The 21,100-nt window shown below is 42.5% G+C and overlaps 1 protein-coding gene across 2 annotated transcripts in view; it reads left to right on the forward strand.

Moving 5' to 3' along the window:
- Positions 1-21,100, forward strand: part of COL19A1 (collagen type XIX alpha 1 chain) — a 391,132-nt gene that overhangs the window by 336,899 nt on the left and 33,133 nt on the right. For both annotated transcript variants that reach the window (XM_019537606.1, XM_019537607.1), the window contains exons 37-45: positions 8,729-8,779; positions 8,863-8,907; positions 10,224-10,250; positions 13,538-13,591; positions 14,536-14,580; positions 18,287-18,331; positions 18,593-18,655; positions 20,548-20,583; positions 20,739-20,783. In XM_019537606.1, the coding sequence (XP_019393151.1) occupies positions 8,729-8,779; positions 8,863-8,907; positions 10,224-10,250; positions 13,538-13,591; positions 14,536-14,580; positions 18,287-18,331; positions 18,593-18,655; positions 20,548-20,583; positions 20,739-20,783 (411 nt within the window). The remainder of the gene's footprint in view (positions 1-8,728; positions 8,780-8,862; positions 8,908-10,223; positions 10,251-13,537; positions 13,592-14,535; positions 14,581-18,286; positions 18,332-18,592; positions 18,656-20,547; positions 20,584-20,738; positions 20,784-21,100) is intronic.

Below are 21,100 nucleotides of genomic sequence, written 5' to 3' on the forward strand. Positions count from 1 at the left end.
TTCAAGCGGGTGACAAATCTATCCAAGAGCTATGGGATAATACTGATGTAGGACTTCAGTTTTCTGGACATCTGCTGGAAGAACAATGCAGCCAAACATAAAATGTCAAGCCAGTTTCTAACTTGTGTGGAGGACAATTTTCTGTCCCAGGAAGTAGAAGATACAACTAGCAAATGATCTGTCTTGGAGCTTGTCCTAAGTAAGAGGGAAGAATTGATGGGGATGTGAAGGTGATGAAAAACTTGAGAGCAAGTGATGATGATATGATAAAATTCCAGATCACAGACAGGGAAAGCATGAGGTCAGCAAAATTAGGATGCTAGATTTCAGAAAGGTGGATTTTAGCTGACTCAAAGACTTAATAGACATGGTGTCATAGGAGGATAGATTGAAGGATAAAAGTGTGCAGAAGGGCTTGGAGCTTCCAAGTAGGCCTGTGCAAATAGGGAAGTGTTCTTTTTGGATTCGGATTCTGAGGACAGTAATTTGATTCGGCTCAAAATTGATTTGACTGAATTGGCTTCGGAAGATTCAGCGCTGATTGGAGCGATTCAGTGATTCAGCCATAGACTATAATGGGGAATCACTGAAATACCTATAACTTCATGATTTTTTAACAGATTTGGATTAAAAAAGCAGGGATAGTAGCCCCTTCTGAGGCCAGGAATCCTTCCAGGTTTCAAGGAGATACGTGCAGGGATTTCTGGGAAACTGCACCTCAAACTGTTCAAGGCAAAACTTGTGACGTGTGACTTTGTTAAGATGTATGTTAAGGTACATGTTAAGGTGCAGCAGGATGAAAATTGTAGGGATAGTAGCCCATGTTCTCACCCTCACAACTGCAACCAGCAAGCCTAAGGTCTCTCAAAGATCTTACAGGTCTGGGCTTTCCCCAGCCAGGACTCTGCAGTGGCTGGAGGTTATCAGGTACCTCCTGCTCCTACCCCTTTCACCAGGAAGGTTCTCATTCCTGGCATTTCCTGGAGCTGCCGCACCCCTCCCCCACTCCCCCGGCATCCATCCACAGGCAGGATGCAATTTTAGGGTATGCCCAGGACTTAGGGCCTCTTCCTTCCCCATAGCCCCAGCCCGTACCTCCAAGTTCATCCTGGCACAGGAGGTCAGCAGAGAGATGTTCTTCCCTTGCTGTCTGATGATGCAGTGAGTGCCACCTCCAGCTCTGAGAGTGGGTCATTAAATGGCTTTTAAAAAGAAAAGGAAATGGGTGCAAATGGAGTGAGAAGGGTGGCACTCCGTCTGCATGTGGAGCTTGGGGAACCCCAGCAGCGAGAGGTTCACCTTGAGGAACAGCAGCTGCTCCACCAGATCAGGATCCAAGGAGGTACAGTGGGGTGTCAAATGCTAAACACCCTCTTGCTTGGAACACTCATTGATGGACAGGACAGATGTTCCCAGGCAACCGTGACCAGATCCTCCACATCTGGCTGTGGATTGCCCAATAAGCCAAGGGGTTGCAGTCTAGTGACTCCACATCCTCAGCGAGATAGGTAGCCACCAAAACCTCAGCACTACCTGCCCAAGGCTGGGGTCTGGTGCATTTGAACCCCAACATTGAAGCGATGCTGTTGGCCCACATTGGCAGCGGCTGGTATAGAAGAGACTGGCTGGTGCTGGGAGTGCTGGACGGGAAAGTGGATCTGCCTTTTTCATGTCCCCTTGCCTCTGCCCTTCTGCCTCCCTTACTCTGTTCACCAGCACCTCCATCCACTGATCCAGGGTTTTGGTGCTGCACATGCTCCCCTTCACCCTTGGGTCATACATGCTCACCAGCATGTGGACTGTACTGGATTGCTAGGGATCCAGCCATTTTCTGATGCCCTCCTTCAGCCACTTCACCAGTGCCTGTACCTCTGGTGAAAGCAGGTTGCCCCAACCAAGAACACTGATCCCCTGGAATTTCTCTATTTGGTTCTCAAGTTCCTTCACTATGGGGATCACCTGGCAAAGAGAACATTGCCAGCACTGAGGGTCTCAGTGGCCTCGAGGAACAGCTTGAGGTCCACCAAGATCTAGGAGATGGTCTCCCACCCTATTTTGTTAAGGGGGCTGCTGATCCCAATCTCCCCAAGCAAGGCCATCCCATTGATGGCCTTCTGTTGCTCCACCAGCCTTTCAAGCATCAGGTATATGGAGTTCCATCAAGTCTCCACATCCTGCATGATTTTGTGCTGCAGGATGCTCAGCTCTGCCTGTTTGTTCCACAGCACCTTGTCCCCCTTGATGCTCCAGGGGTGGTAGCCCAACTCCTTCCTCCATTTTGAAATCAGCTGGGTGGTAGTGACAGCACCATCACCGGCAGCCCTGCCCCACTCCAAGGCATCCCTGACTATGAGGTGCAGCCTGTGTGCCACACAGTGGATGCTAACAAAGTTGGCATCATGGACTACCTTGACCATATTGGCCCCATTGTTGGTGACCATGAATCTGCGGGTGAGTTCACCCTGCCCAGTAAGCCACCCCTGCACCACCTGGTTCATGGCCACCATGGTCTCCCTTGCTGTGTGGGACTCGTCCATCACCTTGGCTTGAAGGAGAGCCTACTGATGGCGTGACTGATTGCACCAGTGCCCTGTGAGGGAGAGCATGATCTCCACACCAGCTGCTCCAGGTGTCCAAGGTGAAGTGCAGAGCAACCTGCAGACCTGCTTTGCGCAACTCCTTCCTCAAGTACTCCCTGCATGCCTCGTACAGGGAGGGCATCACCATCCTGCTAAAGGTGGTGTGTGCAGGCACTTGGTAGGATGGGGCCATGAGTGCCATGAGCTGCCTGAACCCTGGCCACTCATCTAAGAAGAAGGGCTGGCCATCCAGAGCAAGCATCTCCCCAATGCTCCGGATAACCTTACTCACCCTTGCAATGCTCCTCCCTTTGTCTGTGGCTTTCCCCCAATGCTCCAGGGTAGCTTGCCTCTGCTTCATTGGGGCGGGGGCTTTGGAGAGCAAGGGGAACTTCCCTTTGGACACACTCCCACTGGTGCTGAGGAGGGGCAAGGGCAAGGGGGTGCTACCTCCTGAGATGCAGCAGCACCGCCGTGATGGTGAAGTGTTTCCCCTCCTTGCCTCGGCTGATCTGCCTTTGGCAGTGCTGGCAGATAGCATATTTAGGATCATCTGCCACCTCAAAATGATCCCACACTACATGGCCCCCGCAGCTTCTGGTCTGAGGGTGGGAATCCTGCCTGATCCCCCTCCTCGGCAGGCAGAGGCACAATAACAGCAGGAGGTGACTTAGATGAGCCACTTGCCTCCACAGCCTCTAGCTCAACCTCCTCCAAGGTTCTTTCCAGAGAAGGAGACCTGGATCTAGGGAAACTTCGAGAAGTGTGGAACACAAACTCAGATTTCCCCTCATTCCCCAGAATTTCTTTTGCTAGGGCACTCAGGTCCCCTGCTTCCAGATCCAGCTCCTCCTCTGACAGCTCATGCTGGGAGATGAAATTGGGGTGGAGGAGACTGTCATTCTGGTGCTGGTGGCTATTTCTGGTGTTAAAGGAGGTGGTGCAGGTGCAGGGTACAGGTACTGCTCCTACCTCCTTGCCCCCACTAGCAGCAGAAGACTCATTGTTGCCAGGAAAAAGGATGCATCTATGTTTGGGGGCGGGGGGACTTACAGCTCTCCCCCTACCCCCTCTAGCCCCTCCCCTGCCAGAATACCTGGCACCTGCCTTTCCAGCATGCTTCACATTAATCTTTGCAGTTCTGGAAAATGTATGTGTGTGTGTGCGCACGCAGCTGTAATATCTCTTCTTTTATCTGTGTGCGTAACTAACTGATATCTCTTCTTCTTCTCTGATTAATGTATGTGTGTGACTACTACTCTTCTTCTCTGTTTACTGTATGTGTGAGTGTGTGTAATGTATGTACTTTCTTGCACAGTGATGGATCACACTACCAGGGACAACACAGCTTACTTTTTAAAGTGTGAGGGGGGAAAAATAACAAGAACAAATAAGACGTTTTTGGGGGAAGAATAAGTTGAAAGAAAGGTATTGGATAGGGATAAGTAGATGGATTCTAGGCAAGGGTAATTAGTAAGTGGTATCCAATCCTTTCCAAGAACAGAAACAAGCAGGACACTGACTAGGAAGCCAAGTCAGTCCAGTAGTACCTTTCAGACACAGTTGCTCAGGCAAAAACAGCTCACAAAAGGGACAGAAAGGCTGCAGACAGAGGCTTATATGCTGTTTCTCTGTCCCTCCCCCAGAGCACTGTGATTTGAAAGGAACTCAGGGAAAGATCACAGTCATGGGCCAGCTAGAGATGTCAGTCTCCCCCGCCCCCAGTTTCTGTTCCCCTGAAAGACTGCCTTCTGAATCGCCAAGTCTTTTTCTGAATCAATTCAGAGGGGGTTTTTTGTCTCCTGATTTGATTTGGATTCAGTGATTCAGCCTCTGAATCAGGCCAAATCTTCTCTGAATTAAATTGGTGACCAAAGCTTCAAACACCCCTTCTACTAAGGGGTACAGTATTGGAAGCCCAACAATAAACTGTCCTGACATAAGGGAAGCACAATAAGAATGGCAAGAGACCAATGTAGCTGCACAAGTAGTTTCTAAAATACCTCAAATGCAAAAGGAGAGCATACAGGCAATCAAGGAATGAACAGGTCACCAAGAAAGCATACAGGGAAAGAGCAGAAACCTTCAGGGGCAAAATCAGAAAGGCAAAGATAAACAAGCTGCACCTGGCAAAGGAGGTTAAGGACAACAAGAAGGGATTCTGTGTTAGCCAAAAAAGAAGAACCAAGGAAACTGTGGGTCCTCTGTTAACAAGCCAGGAGGAACTCCTAACCAAAGATGCAAAGAAGGTGGAGTTACCTAACAGCTACCATGCCACAGTCTTCACAAAAAATTCAGCTGCAGACAGACACCTAATATGGATTTCCTGGGTAAGGAAAGGGGCAAGATGAGGGAGAAGATGACAAATAAGAGGGTCAGAGAGCTTTTGTTGGGTCAAAATGAATTCAAGTCAGCAGGGCCAGATGAACTTCATCACAGGGTCCTGAAGGAACTGGCAGAGGAGATCTTGGAGTCCTTGACAATTATCTTTATGAAGTCATGGTAGACAGGCCAGGTATCAGACGACTGGAAAGGGGCCAGCATAGTGCACCTCTAAAAAAGGATAAAAGAAAGACCCAAGGAACAACAGACCAGTACGCCTCACCTGTATATCTGAGGAGTTATTATAGCATATCCTAAGGAAGGCCATTTGCAAGCATCTGGAGGAGGAAAGGCTGATCACAAGCAGCCAGCATGGATTTATGAAAATAAATCATGTAAACTAAATATGATCTCCTATGACAAAGTAACTAATTGGGTGGATGAAGGGAATGTTGTGGATGTAGTGTATCTGGACATCAGCAAGGCTTTTGAGAGGGCCCCACATGACCTCATAAACAAATTGGAGAAATGTGGACTAGATAAAACTAGACTACTATAAGGTAAATAGATAATTGGCTCAATAGTCACAAGTAATGGGTAGTTATTAGTAGGTCCATGTCAGAATGTCAGGAGGTTTCAAGTGGAGTCCCACAGGGGTCTTTCACCTGTTTATTAATAATTTGGATACTGGCATAGAAAGCTTCTTGAGCAAGTCTGTAGATGACACAAAACTGGGAAGGACTGCAAACACATTGGATCATACAAGCGCAATTCAGAAGGATTTCAACAGATTGGGAAGTTGGGCTGGAGCTAACAGGATGAAGTTCAATGCAGACAAATGTAAGGTGCTGCACTTCAGTAGGAATAATCAAAAACACAAATACTAAATAGGGACACCTGGCTGGATGGCAGCACTATAGAAAAGAACTTGGGAGTCTACTGCACAAAAGACAAATAATGTTTTAGGATGCATCAATAAAAGCATTAGGTGCAAAATGCAGCAGTCGATAGTCCCTCTCTGCTTGGCACGGATTAGGCCTCATCTGGAGTACTGTGTGCAGTTCTGGGCTCCACAATTTAAAAAGGACATGGAGAAGTTAGCAAGGGTCCAGAGGTAGGTAACAAAGAAGATCAAGAGCTTGGAAGGCAAGTCGTATAAGGAGAAGTTGAGAAGTTAAGCATGTTCAGCTTGATAAAAAGGTGCTTAAGAGGGGACATGATAGCAGTCTTCAAATACTTGAAAGACTGCCATAAAGAAGCAAGAAAGCACCTTTTCTCTTGGTTCAGAGAGGAGGTCATGAACCAATGGCTTGAAATTGCAGCAAAGTAAGTTTAGATTGGATTTCTAGAAAGACCTCTTCACTGTGAGAATAGTGAGGCAGTGGAATAGACTGCTTAGCAAAGTTCTGGACCCTCCATCACTGGAGGTGTTCAAGAAGAGGTTGAACAGCTACTGGTCAAGGATGACCTAGGCATAGTTACGCCCATGATATACTATGGGTATTTCCCACTGTTTGGAGCTATGTTGGTTCCCCCTCCCCCTGCCTTTCTGCTACATGTGTCAGGACATTTTTAAGCCTTCCTCAGAGGTATTGGTTGTTGGCACAGCCAAAATTGGGAACTTTGAATAAGGTGTGCTAATGTTTCTGCCTGGACAAAAGCCAGAGGGACTTTTGTTCCTGGCTAAAGGGACTTGCCCCTCCATTCAAGGTGACCATATTTGGAGTCGGGAAGGAATTTTACCCCATGGTCAGATTGGTATGGACTGTGGGGGTTTTTGTCTTCCTCTGTAGTGAGGGACATGGCTCTTCTACCTGGTACCTCTTGAGCATATATTAACAATATTTTATAGACAACATTGGTTGCAGTGTTTCCCCTTCTTTACCTGTGGCAAGTTAGGGTATTAGGTCTATGTTATATCATGATTGATGATAGTCTTATGTAGAGTTTTGATTATGGTTGTATGGGTGGTTTTTCCCTGGCCCAGAAACACCACTCCATAGTTTAGAGCCACTCCCACATCTGCCCAACCCAACATGGTGGCCTGTGGCCAAAACATCTTCAGAATGGCAGCTGCTGCCATAGATTAGGAGCTGGACATAGTCACAGATGGCATGCTGTTTAGCAAGGACACATGCCTGAGTTTCTACCCGCCAGCCCCCACACCTTTCCCCTCCACACCCCAAAGTACTGCTTCTTTACTCTTTGTCCAAATGGAAGTGATCGTAGCAGCCATCCAAGGGTGACATGTAGAGAGTCAATCCTGTGACTTCTTGTGAGAAAAGCTGCAGCCCAACCAGTCTCAGGACAAATGCAACATCTGTTATAGCCTCTGGGGACAGACTCTCCCACACCAAACCTATAGTCAGGGTGCACGCTACCTGCACAGCTTGTGCATGACCACAGTTGTCACAACCACTAAGTTTTAGTAGTGTCACACTGTGTGACTTCTCCATCTGCCATTCCCCTCTTCATCCTCCCCCTCTCAGGAATATGACTTCTTCTGCATCAAAGGTCTTCTGTAGCATCTAGGATTTACCTGTAAAGTATATGAAAGTTAAAACAAAACTTGTTATATTTATTTTCATGTATTCTTTTTGTGTGATAAAAATTCACATTTTAAATTCTTCTGAGCTCAATAAAATTCATTTTGCTACCAAAAACATAGTGGTCCAGGCATAAATCAATTTGCAGCCGAGAAAAGTGCAAGTCAGCTTTCATGTTCTTCTTGATATTCAACCTAAAACATATTTTTCATAAATCTACATATAAGAAAAATAAACAATATCTATATTTCCTTATTTCTGTTTAAATATTTAGTGAATGTAATTAGAAAAAAAATATGATCCTCTTTTCAGAAACATTTAAACCATTCATAAATTGAATGCACTGAAGTTAGGTCATGCTTTTTGTACTTTGAAAGTCACCATCCTGTAAACATTTAGCAGAAATTGGCAAGCTAGTTACTAAATTTTATGCCCAAATATTTTTTCTTCTGCTTTCATTAGTGTTTAATCTGTCAAACTTGAATATTAATTCAAAGTTACAGTACAAGCCCCTATATTCTCAAAGTACTTGAAGGCTGACTTCAGAGGTTTTCCAGTTTTTATTTTAAACATAATTTTTTAGATGATATAATGATATAGTTATATACTATATATAATAATAGTACCTTGAATTCCTTTACTATATCATTTGGTCAGCTATCTTAACTGCTTGGAGATGTCATATAATATTGTCACCCTATGCAATTATCTTTGAAGTTAGGAGCATTAATTTTTATGAACAAATGAAAGTTGCAATTTTGAATTCGTTATATACCCTGAACTCTAATTGACTTCACTGGAAATTTTGCAAGAACAGAACTGTTCTGTGGCTCTATTGTATAATTACTACAGAAAAGGTAAAATGGGATGATGTCTCTTGGGCTAGGACGAGGTTTTCAACCTTTTTAGATCAGTGTACCTCCAGCAGCCAGACGCAGAGCAGTATACCCCAGGATGCAGAAATGGGGCAGGGGAGGGAGGGGTGGCATATGGTCGGATATACAGTGGTGGGGGTGGGGGCACAACTGAATGCAGAGCAGTGGCAGCTGCCACATGTGAGCTTCCCCCCAGCCCTGCGTCCGGACAGGCAGCCAGGCGGTACCTGCGTGGAAGTATAGGGTGGTGCATGGTAGTGCTTTGTCCCTGCCCACCCACACATACCCCCTAGGGCCTTTTCAACTACCCCCAGAGGTACGCATAGCCCCGATTGACAACCCACGGGCTAGGATATCACCTTTATTGTTCAAAGTTGTGAAATGTTTAATTTTTTCATATTTTAAGGGCATTCCTCACAATGAAAGAAATGGAATGGGCGGTTTATATAAGCTACAGGTATTCATCTTTATTATATGATTTGATTTTTTTCTTGATAAATAAATTTGACACAAATCAAAATTTAAACATTTTTTTTCCAGGGAGGCATGAGTGCTGCTAGTTATCCTGGCCCACCTGGCCCTCCTGTAAGTATTAATAGATATCATTTGTTTAATTTAAACTTTGATAGAAGGCTTTGTTACTTACATACAACTTGTTTATGAGATGGATAAAAGCAGACGTTACATCCTAAACATGAAACACTCAAAAGCTGCGTCCACACAAATGCACACATACATTTTGTGGCACCTTATAGGCTTCTGAGGCACCACAATACACGCTCCATGCATATGATTTGGTTCTCCATGCTGCATACTTGCAGTACAGAGCCAGATTTAGATACTGGGTGATCCCAATATCAAAAAAAGCATGTGGATAAAAAGCAGGGTGGTGCATTTGGCAGCTGCATGCACAGCCTGAAACCAGAGCCTGGCTGACCAGCTGCTGGCAAGACTCCATACATCCGGATCACCACTGCTGGAGCCCCAGGAGACCCCAGAACCCCAGGTAAGGCTGCTGGGACTATCCCAGCTTCCCCTACCCCACCTGGGGTAACTTTTCATGCACCATAGTATGCATGCAGGGGCATTCCTCAGGGACCACTAGCAGCAACACAAATACGTTCCACTGCTACTTATCCCCAGGGAAACACCCATGCATACTCATTTGGATGTGCCCAAACACACTAAATTTGCTACATTTGAAGATTAAGGCATTTATTTTTAGACGTGTGTCTATCAAATATTTTGATATATGCTGGGAGAATGGCACATTTTGATTTCAATACTAAGAACTGCATGTAAAGTTTGCAGAATCAAGTGCATAATCTGATATTGGATTATATGCTATACCTGTTCTAAAAGTAATCTTAAAATGTATATCTTTAGTGTCAGTGTAGTGTAATAGATTTTCAGGGACTCAAACAGGGTAAAATAAAATTGTATTTAGGCATATGTAATAAGTACAGTAGAATCTGAGTCTTTTTTCTTTATCCTTCTAACTTATACATGTATTCTGAGACAGAGAGGCTGTGCACATACGTAAGTCTCTCTGTAATTATTGGTATAGACCGGTTTCATCCCATCCAGGCTACATAGTCACTTTGGCAGCTCTGTAAACGTTCTGCCACCACAGTGAGGGGCTACTGTTCCTTATATCATTTGCATTGTAGCATCACAGACTTATTCAGAGATCTCTCCTACATTGCACTTCGGGGAAACGACACAAAGAGCAACTAAGATTTGACCCAAAGCTGACAAAAAGAAATAGCCATTAGTACTGACTCTGACTATGCTGTGCTACCATTGTATTATCACTGTCATTATGTATTTATGTTGTACTAGCACTGTGAGATGCCATATTCTTGTCTTAAATATCTCTATGAATCTTTCTTTCTTTGAAGGGTCCAAAAGGTGATCCTGGCACGATGGTACGTATGTTTTGTTGGAATGTGTCATTTCAGTTTTAAGAGTGTCTTCATAAGTTGAAGCATGGAGAAAGTGACAGGAATAATGGTAGGGAAACTAGCCCTTCAAAGACTACAATAAAAATGGACCCAAAGCTCAGAGTAACCGTGGAGATGGGAGAGTCCAGATAATCACGTAATCCTGTCACTGTATGTGTTTAATAGAGATGTGCAAAACGGCTCTGTTACGATTCAGTTTCAGATTCAGCAACTTGAGAGGGACAGTAATTCATTTTGGTGTTTTGGATCACTGTTCCAGTTCGATTCAGCCAAATCTGTTTCAGAGTTTCAACGATGTTTCGGTGATTCAGCCATAGGCTATAATGGGGAATCACTAAAATGCCTATAACTTTATAATTTCTTGCCTGATTCAGATAAAAATTGCAGGGATGGTGGCCCCTTCTCAGAGTAGGAAGCATGCCAAGTTTCAGGGACATAGGTGCAGGGTTTTTTGTGACACTGCACCTCACACTCTTCAAAGCAAAACTCATGATGTGTGACTGTATGTGTGTTAAGTCACAGCTGGGTGAAAACTGCAGGGAGGGTAGCCCTTTCTGAGGCCATAAATCCTGACAGGTTTCAAGGAGGTAGGTGCAGGGTTTTCTGCAAAACTGCACCTCCAACTGTTCAAATTAAAAGTCATGACATGTCACTTTGTATGTGTGTTAAGGCACAGCGGGATGAAACAGCAGGGATGGTAGCCCCTTCTGAGGCCATGAAGCCTGCCTGGTTTCAAGGAGATAGGTACAGGGGTTTCTGTAAAACTGCACCTCAAGCTTCTGAAAGCAAAACTCATGTCGCTAGTGTGTGTGTAGGTAGAGCAGGATGAAACCAGCAGGTAACCTGTAAAAGTGGGCCTTCCTGGTGCCAGTTAGATTTCCTTCTGCCCACCTGTTTTTGGGCCAACTGCCTGCCCCTCTTTTGTCTGCCACACCTTGATGGAAAACTGATTCAGATGTTTCCCAGGCAGGAGACTGCCCATTTAGGTGTCTTGGGATGACATCCATTCCTCAGCTCTGTACCTGCCCTGCACTTCGGCCTGTGCCTCACAGATTGCATCATTCAGCCCCTCCAGCTGTGGTCCCCTCTCTTGGACCTTGGTTCCCCCTTAGGCCCTAGTCCCACCTTCAGGCAAGTCAGAATCCCAAGCCTTTTGCTCTGGGCATGCCTCGCAGTAGGCCCTTGGCCCTTCGACCCCACTTTGGGTCCTGGCCCCAGCATGGACCAGTTGAGGGTACCTCTGATATCTTTCACTAGACCAACTAAATGGAGAAATATATCTTAGCAAGCTTTTGGGTTTAAAACCTCTTTGTCAGGCTGAGGAAGCATCTGCAGTTGGTGTGTGTGCTCTTCCTGGGTAGAGTGAATAGTAAAGAAGCCAGAGGCTGGTATGCATGCAAGAAAGCCAGTCAGTGAAAATGTAAATTGAGATGTCAGGAAGTGAGGGTATAGTCTGGGGTTGGTGAGGGAGGGGGGATGTAGCAGGTAAAAGTGGAGAGGTACCTGGGGAGTCAGATGTCAGGCAGGTAATAGTGTGTCATAAATCCAATGTCAGTATTGAGTCCATGAGTTTTTGTATCCAGGAGGTTCATGAAGTGAAGTTCATAGACTTGTCTGTGAAAAGTGTTTTGTAAATTCAAACAAGCACCGAACCTCTCTAACCTCATCACCAGAATCAAACTTCCTACATCCCACAACACGCCAAATGTATCCAGACCACGCCATGACAAGAACTGCAAAACCTACCAACATATCTCCAGTACCCCCACAATTACTATACCCCTCAAAATAACCATCACCTTTCCTGGATCTTACAGCTGCGCCTCCAGAAATGTTATATATTTCAGCCAGTGCACCAAATGCCCTGATGGAAAATATGTAGGCGGGAACAAACAACAACTGCACACCAGAGTGAATGCACACCAGAAATCTATTACAGACAAGAATACTCAACTACCTGTGGGGGCACATTTCTCACAAGCAAGCCACTGTCTCTCTAGTCTCTCAGTCCTGATCCACAAAGGGAATTAACAAACCACTTTTTACAGATAAGTCTATGAACTTCACTTCATCAACTTCCTAGATACAGAAACTCATGGACTCAATATAGACATTGGATTTATCACACCCTATAAACTTCCCAACATCTGACTCCCCAGGCACCTCTCCACTTTTATATGCTACACTACCCTGCATCCAGCCTGTCCCTAACCCCTGACACCTTACTTTACATTTTCACTGACTGACTTTCTTGCCTGCATTGCATGCCAGCCTCTGGCTTCTTTACTATTCCTTACATTCAGGAACAGCACACACACCAACTGCAGGTGCTTCCTCAGCCTGACAAAGGGTTTTAAACCTGAAATCCTGCTAAGATATATTTCTCCAACTATTCAACAGGATCAGAGCTAGCAGACCTATTTCACATAGTCAACTGCTGATCAGTCCAGATTATCCAGAATCCATATACCGGCATCGGCCACTGTGAGGAGCTACCAGCATTCTTCAACAATAAACGATATCAGCCCTGAAGATGGAGCTGTCAGGAAAAGAAATGTGCCTGTATGCCACATCACCATAAATATGCTTGGTCCCAGACATGATGACATTGAAGAAGCTCTAGTAAATGAAGCCCTTTTCTAGTAGCTCTTCTCTAGTAAATGAAACTCAGTATAACTAGTCTGTTAAAAGGAATTAAACTGCTCAGCATTTGCTATTTGATCTTACTCTTCCTGGCATGTCCGTCAGAACTCAAAGACTAATGCAAAGACACTGCTGTCCCACAAAGCCCTTTCATGACTAAACTTTGTTTGTGGAACAGAGTTCTGCTCAGAAGCACTAGATTTATCTAGAAAGTTAAAGAAAAGTTCCAGAATTACCTTATAACCTATGTTAATTCTCTAATTGACTACATATGCTCAAACCTATCATTGTATTGACTGAAAGTGGTTTAGAGCTGACCTTGATCAGGCAGCTACACCAGAGGGGTTCTCCCTGATTGCATTCTTAATCAAAATCAAAACAGTTAATCAGAAAATAATCACATTCTGCCTCTGGAAATAGTTTTTATTCTCAGATCATTAAAACCTCACCTGGCAAAATCTGTTCACTCAAAGTTAATAGAATGTTTAGTTGTTTCTTAAATATTTTCAGGTTTGAATCCTCTGCATTACATTTATTTGCTCTCCAGCCATTTTATGTCTCATCAAGAAGGTGGAATTATTATTCTATGCGACTTTTTTTTTAACCAGGGAGATCCCGGTTCAATGGGGCTACCAGGTCTAGAAGGACTCCCAGGGGAAAAGGTAGGACTTTAAGAGAGGAAAACTTTCTCTTTAGAAGTTGTCTGGCATTTCTCCAGAGTTTCATGTGAATTTCACTGTGTATGCAATGATACTGTGTACCTACCTGAATGAATGAAAAATGACCCATCCACCACCACTCTCTGGGTGCAGCCCTCCAGCCAGTTGGCAACCCAATTGACTGTGTGGGTGTCGACACCACAGTCCCCCAGTTTCTTAATGAGAACGGGGTGAGAGACAGTGTCAAAGGCCTTCTGGAAGTCCAGGAAGACTATGTCCACTGCTACCCCTGCAACTAAGGATTTGGTGATCTGGTCATAGAAGGCCACCAGGTTGGTCTGACAGGAATTTTGTGGCACTACAAATGGATTGCACATTTGTATTCTCATATTTCATAACATTACAAGGGCTTTTGTATCTCTATAAATATAATGTCTGTCCATCCCCTTAAACAGCCTCCTTGTGTGTTGGTTAGAGTGACTTTGGCTATAGGTATAACTTTATTGTTAGTGTCAAATATTTTAGAGTAACATGAAGGGAAAATATAATACTGAATTATCTGTTCATTCTAGTCTTTGGCATGACTATAAATGAGAGAAAGAGCTACTTGGAGATTCACAGATCAGTCGGTTACTTAACCTTGATCCATTTCTCAGTAATTCTTTAACTTATGCCTGACTATCTTCTGAAGTGACCATAAGGGACAATATGCAAATTATGACCTTACAAAATGAAAACATATACCTGGGAAGGTATGAATTATTCAGTTTTGAAAAATAAGTCAATGGTAGAGGTAAATATTAGAAAGTAAGAATTTCTGTTTCCAGTAACTGTGATAAGTTCCTGCCTCTTAGAGTATAACTGCTTCTTCATTAACAAATGCTGTTTTGAGATCCTGTGTTGCCAGTTGCGAGATGTTTGACACTGCAATGGTTTCTTTTCCTTAGGGTGACCGGGGACCAGCTGGTGCACCAGGAGTATCAGGGATACAAGTGAGTATTACTTAAAGAAATGTATTACTTAAAGAAATATATTTGGGGGAAAAGTTGAAATAATCTGAAATCGAGACAAATGCTCATATGCATTATTAATTCTCATATATTCCTAGTAGGGTAGGCACTTTATGAACAGTTATGAAGATAAGGTCCTTTCCCAAAGAGATTACAGCCTTATTAATATCAAGCCATAGTTATATGATTGAAATGATAAAAGAGTGAACTAAATATGTGACACAGGTTGAAATTCAAGAGTGTTTCTACTAAGTCAAAACATCACATGAGACTCTTCAGAACCTCTTCCATTTATTAAAGAAAAGTAAGGTGTCATTTAATATATTCTTGGACATGTATAAATCTTGTGCTCTTTGAAAAATCTTGACAGTTATTTCCTTTAGGATTTACATAAAAAGTCTATCAGACATTTTTAGTGCCAAATTACAGTGAGTGTTTTTCCTGGCTATTAATCTGTTGACATGGACAAAGTGTCTGAAAGACATTTGAGTTCACAGAAGCCATCCAGAATCTCTGTTGCAGATAAGATTAAAAGTAACCGTGACAATAAACTGAAGTTGAACTGCTCATACATGTTCTTACAAGACATAAAATGCTACTTTTCTTTAGATTACAATTGCAGTTGACTAAAATAGAGTGGTTTGGCTATTCAACAGACAGTATGATAATAGCGTAATTTATATGCAAATGCATTATTCTTAAATGTGGCTAATTTCCAACCAGATCAGGAACTGGTTTGTTCTTGTTATTGTTTGGTTTATTTTAATTATGAATGCATGCTTTATGAATCAAAGAGAGGTTGATATTTATCTAGTTAGTTTCCATTAACCAATATTTCAACACATTTACTATAGGTTTCAAGAGAAGGAGAAAGTTAAATAATTCAATTTGTTAAACATCCCTAAAATAAAGTTAAAAGTGCATGTTAAAAGAATAAGAGTACATTTTTCCGTGTCTACAAGTTAGTCTAAGAGCTTCAAAGCATGGTATTTAAAATCACAATTGATGTTATATTGAACATTATAAATCCATAATACTGTAACCAGTTAAGCTTGTCATAGTTGTTCACTTCCTGTGGATTTCCCCTGGGTTATAGCCAAAATTTTGTTTCTGTTTAAAGCATTGTTCCAAATGCTGGGTGAATATGAAGTATTTAATGAGTTCATTTTAGCCCTATTGTAAACCATTTCACTACTAAGTTTTTAGTCCACGGTTCTGTACAATAAATTATTTCCTTTAACATTTTATGATAAAAAGTGTTTATAAATAAATTCACAGGCCAATGTCAGATTCATTAGAGCAGTAATTATGGATCTTTTTAGGGTCAAGGTACCCCTTGGAAAATGTCAGCTCTTAGTTTTCACTCTTTTTTGACTAGGGAAAAATAATACAGCAGTTTGCCTATTGCAAGGAATTCCAGGTCTACAGACAGACATTATGCATAAACCTGTTTAAGTGATCAGAAACTGGTTTAAACCTGTAACAAAACAGATCTTCAGTGCACATAAACCAGTTTGTGAATGGCTGAAAACAGTTTGAGATAAACCTGGTTGAATATAGTATCAGACACAACTGATTTGGCTGAAACCGGCTTATGCAGCGTCTGTCCCAGACCCCTTGCTCGTTTAAGATAAATCAGACTCCCCCAGCATACTGGCATGCTCTTGGTCTGAGTGGGGCTCTCTGCTCCACAGCAGAGCTGGCCTTTCCCCTCTGCTCTCTAGCCAGAGCAGGGGTAGGGTGTGGTCAGACACTGGCCTGCCATGGCCCCTATGGCAAATTTCTCCATTCATCCCCTCTCCCCTCCCCCTCCCTTTGCTGGCAAACCCTGGGGACTGCAGCTGCTGTTTGCCAGCCCCAGCCATACCTCCATAACTCCCTCTGTCCCCTCTCTCCCCTGGAATGCAAGGCTTTGGCTGCAGTTCTTGTGGCTTACACAGCGGCCCTGGAGCAAATGTGTGCAGATCCAAGCTATGCTGCAGCTTTGAGCCCAGAGCTAAGGCTTGCAGGATCAGACTGAGAGGTGGAAAGGGTTGGCAAAGATCATTCGTCAGTGATCACACATGCTGGAGATTTAGTTAAGAGAAGTTGCACCAAAAAATGCAGCGAGCTACATTTAGCAGAACATGTAAACATGAAGCAGAACATGTAAACAAAGCTTTTCTAAATGTGTGGCTGTAAGGAGACACTCTGCCCTCGGGATTAGTAAAACTAACTCTTGGCTTTCTGGTTTACATTTTAAGTTGGACGAAGTTGTGTATGCTGTGTTTTGCTGGGCTGTATCTTAGCTTAGGCAAAGATTATTGATAGTTCCCTGTTGTATGTTTTGCAAATTGTTTTGTTCCCGGCTGGTGTCTGGCCACGCTCCTTCTGCTCCAGCAGGGAGAAGCCAGAGCCTTGGAGGGCATCTCTCTTCCCTTCCCTTCAGCAGTGGCTGGCAGGTATGCTCTAGCACCCCCCAGCTTCTGGCTTGAGCCACTGCAGGCATGTGCCTGCATTTCCTGGTTTAATAGAGCATATCTGTCCAGCTATTAATTGGTTTAAGATGCACATCTTAGACTAACCTGCAAAGAGTGAATCAATTCAGTCTTGGGCTTTTTGAATATCTGTCCCTAGCCCAGAAGACCATAAGTCTGATTTTTTTTAATAGCATGGATTCTTATTTAAAATCATTGGGTTTATCTTGTGAATTGTGTTTTCTCACCTAACGTATGACGTCCTGTAGCACTCCATGAAGGATCTGAAAGTACCCCAGGGTGCCACAGCATCATGGTTGAGAATCATTGCACTAGAGTTTTGTAGTTCAGGAATAGTTTGGAGAGTTCTTTGGGGAGTTCGAATCTAAGAGGAGATTTGTACTTTTTACCTTACAGGGAGGATGTGTTGAGTGAGGTTCCTCAGGGAGACCGTCATGGGTCCAACATTGTTTAAAATCTGAAGTCATGATTTGGAGGTTGGCATTGATTGTACACTTACCAGTTATGCAGATGACATCAAGTTGGGTGGATCTGTAGACATTCTGAAGGATTTCTCCACAATGATTCAGAATGACCTTGATAAACTTGAGAAATGGTCCAAAATCAATCAAATTAAATGTAGTAAGGATAAGTGCAAAGTCTTGCACTTAGGACACAACAATAACAAGTACAAATACAGACCTGGGAATGCTGGGCTAGACTCCAGTATGGCAGAAAAGGAGTTGGAAGTTGTGGTACATCATAAGCTACATATGAGCCAACAGTGTGCTCTTGTTGCAAAAAAAAGAGTGTCTACTGGCATATTAATAGGACCATCTTCTGCATAGCAAGAGAAATAAATCTCCTGTTCTCTGCAGTACTGGTGAGGCCTTACCTGAGTACTTTGTCCAAGTCTGGCCCCTTTCTTCAGATAAAGAGGTAGACAAATCAGAAAGATTCTAGGAGAAAATATTATTTACAAGGAAAGTCTAAAAGACTATTTGCCTGTAGACAAGGGACTGGATAAAATCTAATTAATATAAGCAACTGCTTTTTAAGTGCTTCATACAACATATTCTTGAAAATTCTCTTAACACATTAACTCAAAAGTGAGTTACATGTATTTTTAAACCAAATACGGATTATACGTCATGCTTGATCTGAAGAAAATTGCTATTTTGCTAGTGGGGCAATTTGTATTTTAAATATTTCTCTTCGATCTCCTTTGACAGGGAAAGCCTGGATCCCCAGGGCCTCCAGGGATACCAGGGGAACCAGTAAGTGCAAGTTTGAATTCTGGCATATTGTGTTTTAGGGTTGTTCATTGTAGCCATGCTGGTCTAAGGACATAGGCAGACAATGTTCTTTGGGTAGATGTGATATCTTTTATTATTTATCTAATAATCATCTTTTATTATTTATCTAATAAAAGATATCACATCTACCCAAAGAACCTTGTTGGCATATTATGTTGACACTCGTGTTTTAAATACAAAATGGAAAACCCTGTTTATGCTTATGTGTGTGTTCTTTATTAGGGTGAAAGAGGCCCTGTGGGAGACATCGGATTTCCTGGGCCAGAAGGGCCTCCTGGAAAACCAGTAAGCAATTAACCACTGAATAAGTGTGTGAAAAAAATTCATTGAAAAAATAGAGACTTAACTTTGCTCAGTATTTCGGCAGGAAACCTTCATAGAGCATACAGTGCTGTAGGTCCAGGTATTGCTTGTGCAGCGAGTTCTTGCTGAATGAGGGCCTTGAATGCTGAGGTTTAAGTAGTAAATCCAAAGGACCTCCCAGAATTATTTGAGAGTAGGCATGTCATTCCAAATGTTCAATACAATCTATAGAAGATGGAATTCCTAAGGTCTTTGTAATGTCAGATCAGTTAGAGAGTGTTTGATTCATGGTTTATCATCTGTAGGTTGCAAGTGCAATATTGTTGCTATAACATACTGCTTTTTACTGCATAGATAAGTGGCTCTTCTCTATGTTCTTAACAGGCAGATTTTCAAAAGTAACTAGAACATCCCAAATAGACATTTAAATGGAAATGACAGGCTTCAAAAGCTATTTGTGAATGGTGTTTGTCTGTTCTCATGGGGGACTGGTAAGGGCTTAGCATCTGTGGAAAGGACCATCAGGTACTTAAATCAGTTGTGCCCTTTCAAAACACTGTAAAGCAGTGGTGTTAAACTCCCCTAGGGGGTTTCTTATTTTAACTTAAAAATAGATGTTAATCTTTTTGGCCAGGAGAAAATATGATTTACAACGAAATTCTACAAAACTATTTGCCTGTAGACAAGGGACTGGATAAAATCTAAAGCCAGGTTCTCTTTCAGTTCTTTATTAATGTTTATTTTACACAGTGGTCACCAACCGGTAGATCTTGAAGCCTCTTGTGGTACAGTCAATCCCAGGCTGGGATGGGGGGCTGAGTGCCTGCGTGCATGCACATGTGTGCCCCAGCCCAGCAGGTCAGTCTGTTGGGGAGGGAAGGGATGGGGGCTAGATCGAGGCCCCTGTGGTGAGCCACAGAGGCAGGAGCAGGGACAGACATTGCATAAAATGGTTTGAGCCAAATCAGTTAAGTCTGATACTACATTCAATCAGGTTTATCTTAAACCAGTTTCAGCCATTTTGAAACTGGTTTATGTGCACGGAATTTATGTTCTATTACATGTTTAAACCAGTTTCTGATCATTTAAACCAGTTTATGTATAACTTCTGTCCCTAGCCTTTGTGCCAGTTCTTTTAGTCCCCTGTTCCATTAGGAGCAAAATGAATCTAAAGAGAAACAGATATATTCCTCATCTGTCTCAACCTGACTAACGTCTCTCCACCAAACAATTTATTAAATAAGTCCAGTTCTTGTGGAATGGCATTTCACAGTGTGCAGACTCCATGACTCTGCTGTAGCTTGGGCTCTCCATGGCTGTGTGTGGAAGAGTCTGAATTTGTCCCAATGCACTGAAAATATTTCCAGTTTACATGGAACGATACAGTACTTCATTTGGTTTATCGGTTTATCCTTACCTTCCCTTTCTAGATTTGCCTTGAAAGCTCTAGCATTTAGGGCCATTAAAATATATATGCCAGATTTAATGACTATGTATGGAAATGCAATGGAAATGTGTATCCATATCCATAGAACCCAGTCTGTTGAATTCCCAACTCAGTTGTCTGTCTTTGTATGGTCATGGACTAGCCAACTAAAGTATTATTTTCATTATTTGTATCATCTGTAGTCAGATTTAGCATGTCCTGGCATCTCAGCTTTATCCCATACTCTCTTATTTTTCACTTCCAGGCCCGTATACCTATTTTTAGCTAGGTCAAAATTTTGGCTACACAAGCTATTAATTCTGCTATTTCTTTTACAATATTTATTTGTCAGTTCTGTAATAGATCATGAACTTCTTCTGTTCTTGTGACTTTATTTTTAATATATTTGTGTACCCTCAGTTATAACAAAATATTCCTGTTTTTATAGGGAACCAATGGAAAGGATGGATTTCCAGGTCCTCCGGTAAGAAATTACTATTTGGAATGTTAATATATTACATTTTTTAATGATGATATAACTGTTAGTCCCAGACAATTGCCTTCCACAGAGTTAATGGGAAAAGGTCTAAGCAAATGTTTAAGCAAAGTATTTTACTTTTTCAAAAACTATTTTAACAGGGTCCACTTGGAAGACCTGGAGACAGAGGTGCCAAAGGAGAAAGAGTAAGTCCTGGTCTAATATGCCTATCAAGAACTATTTGTTTTTTTATTTGGTTTGTTGCATTATCTAACATATTTTACAAATCAAACATATAAATAAAAAATTGACTTTTTAACTTTTTTTATTCCGGCAAATATAGAAACAACTCTCCAGCACTGGAGTAGTACACAGGAATTTCATGAGGTTGAAGTTGTTACATATTTACAAAATAAAAAAATATACAGTATTTCTTATAACCTAGCTTCTACATTTACAATATAACAGTTTTATATATATACATATTACTAATATTCATTAATATGCAAAGAATCTGTCTAGA

Source organism: Crocodylus porosus, unplaced genomic scaffold (assembly GCF_001723895.1).
Source record: "Crocodylus porosus isolate Cpor-Errol unplaced genomic scaffold, CroPor_comp1, whole genome shotgun sequence".
Lineage (NCBI taxonomy): Eukaryota > Metazoa > Chordata > Crocodylia > Crocodylidae > Crocodylus > Crocodylus porosus.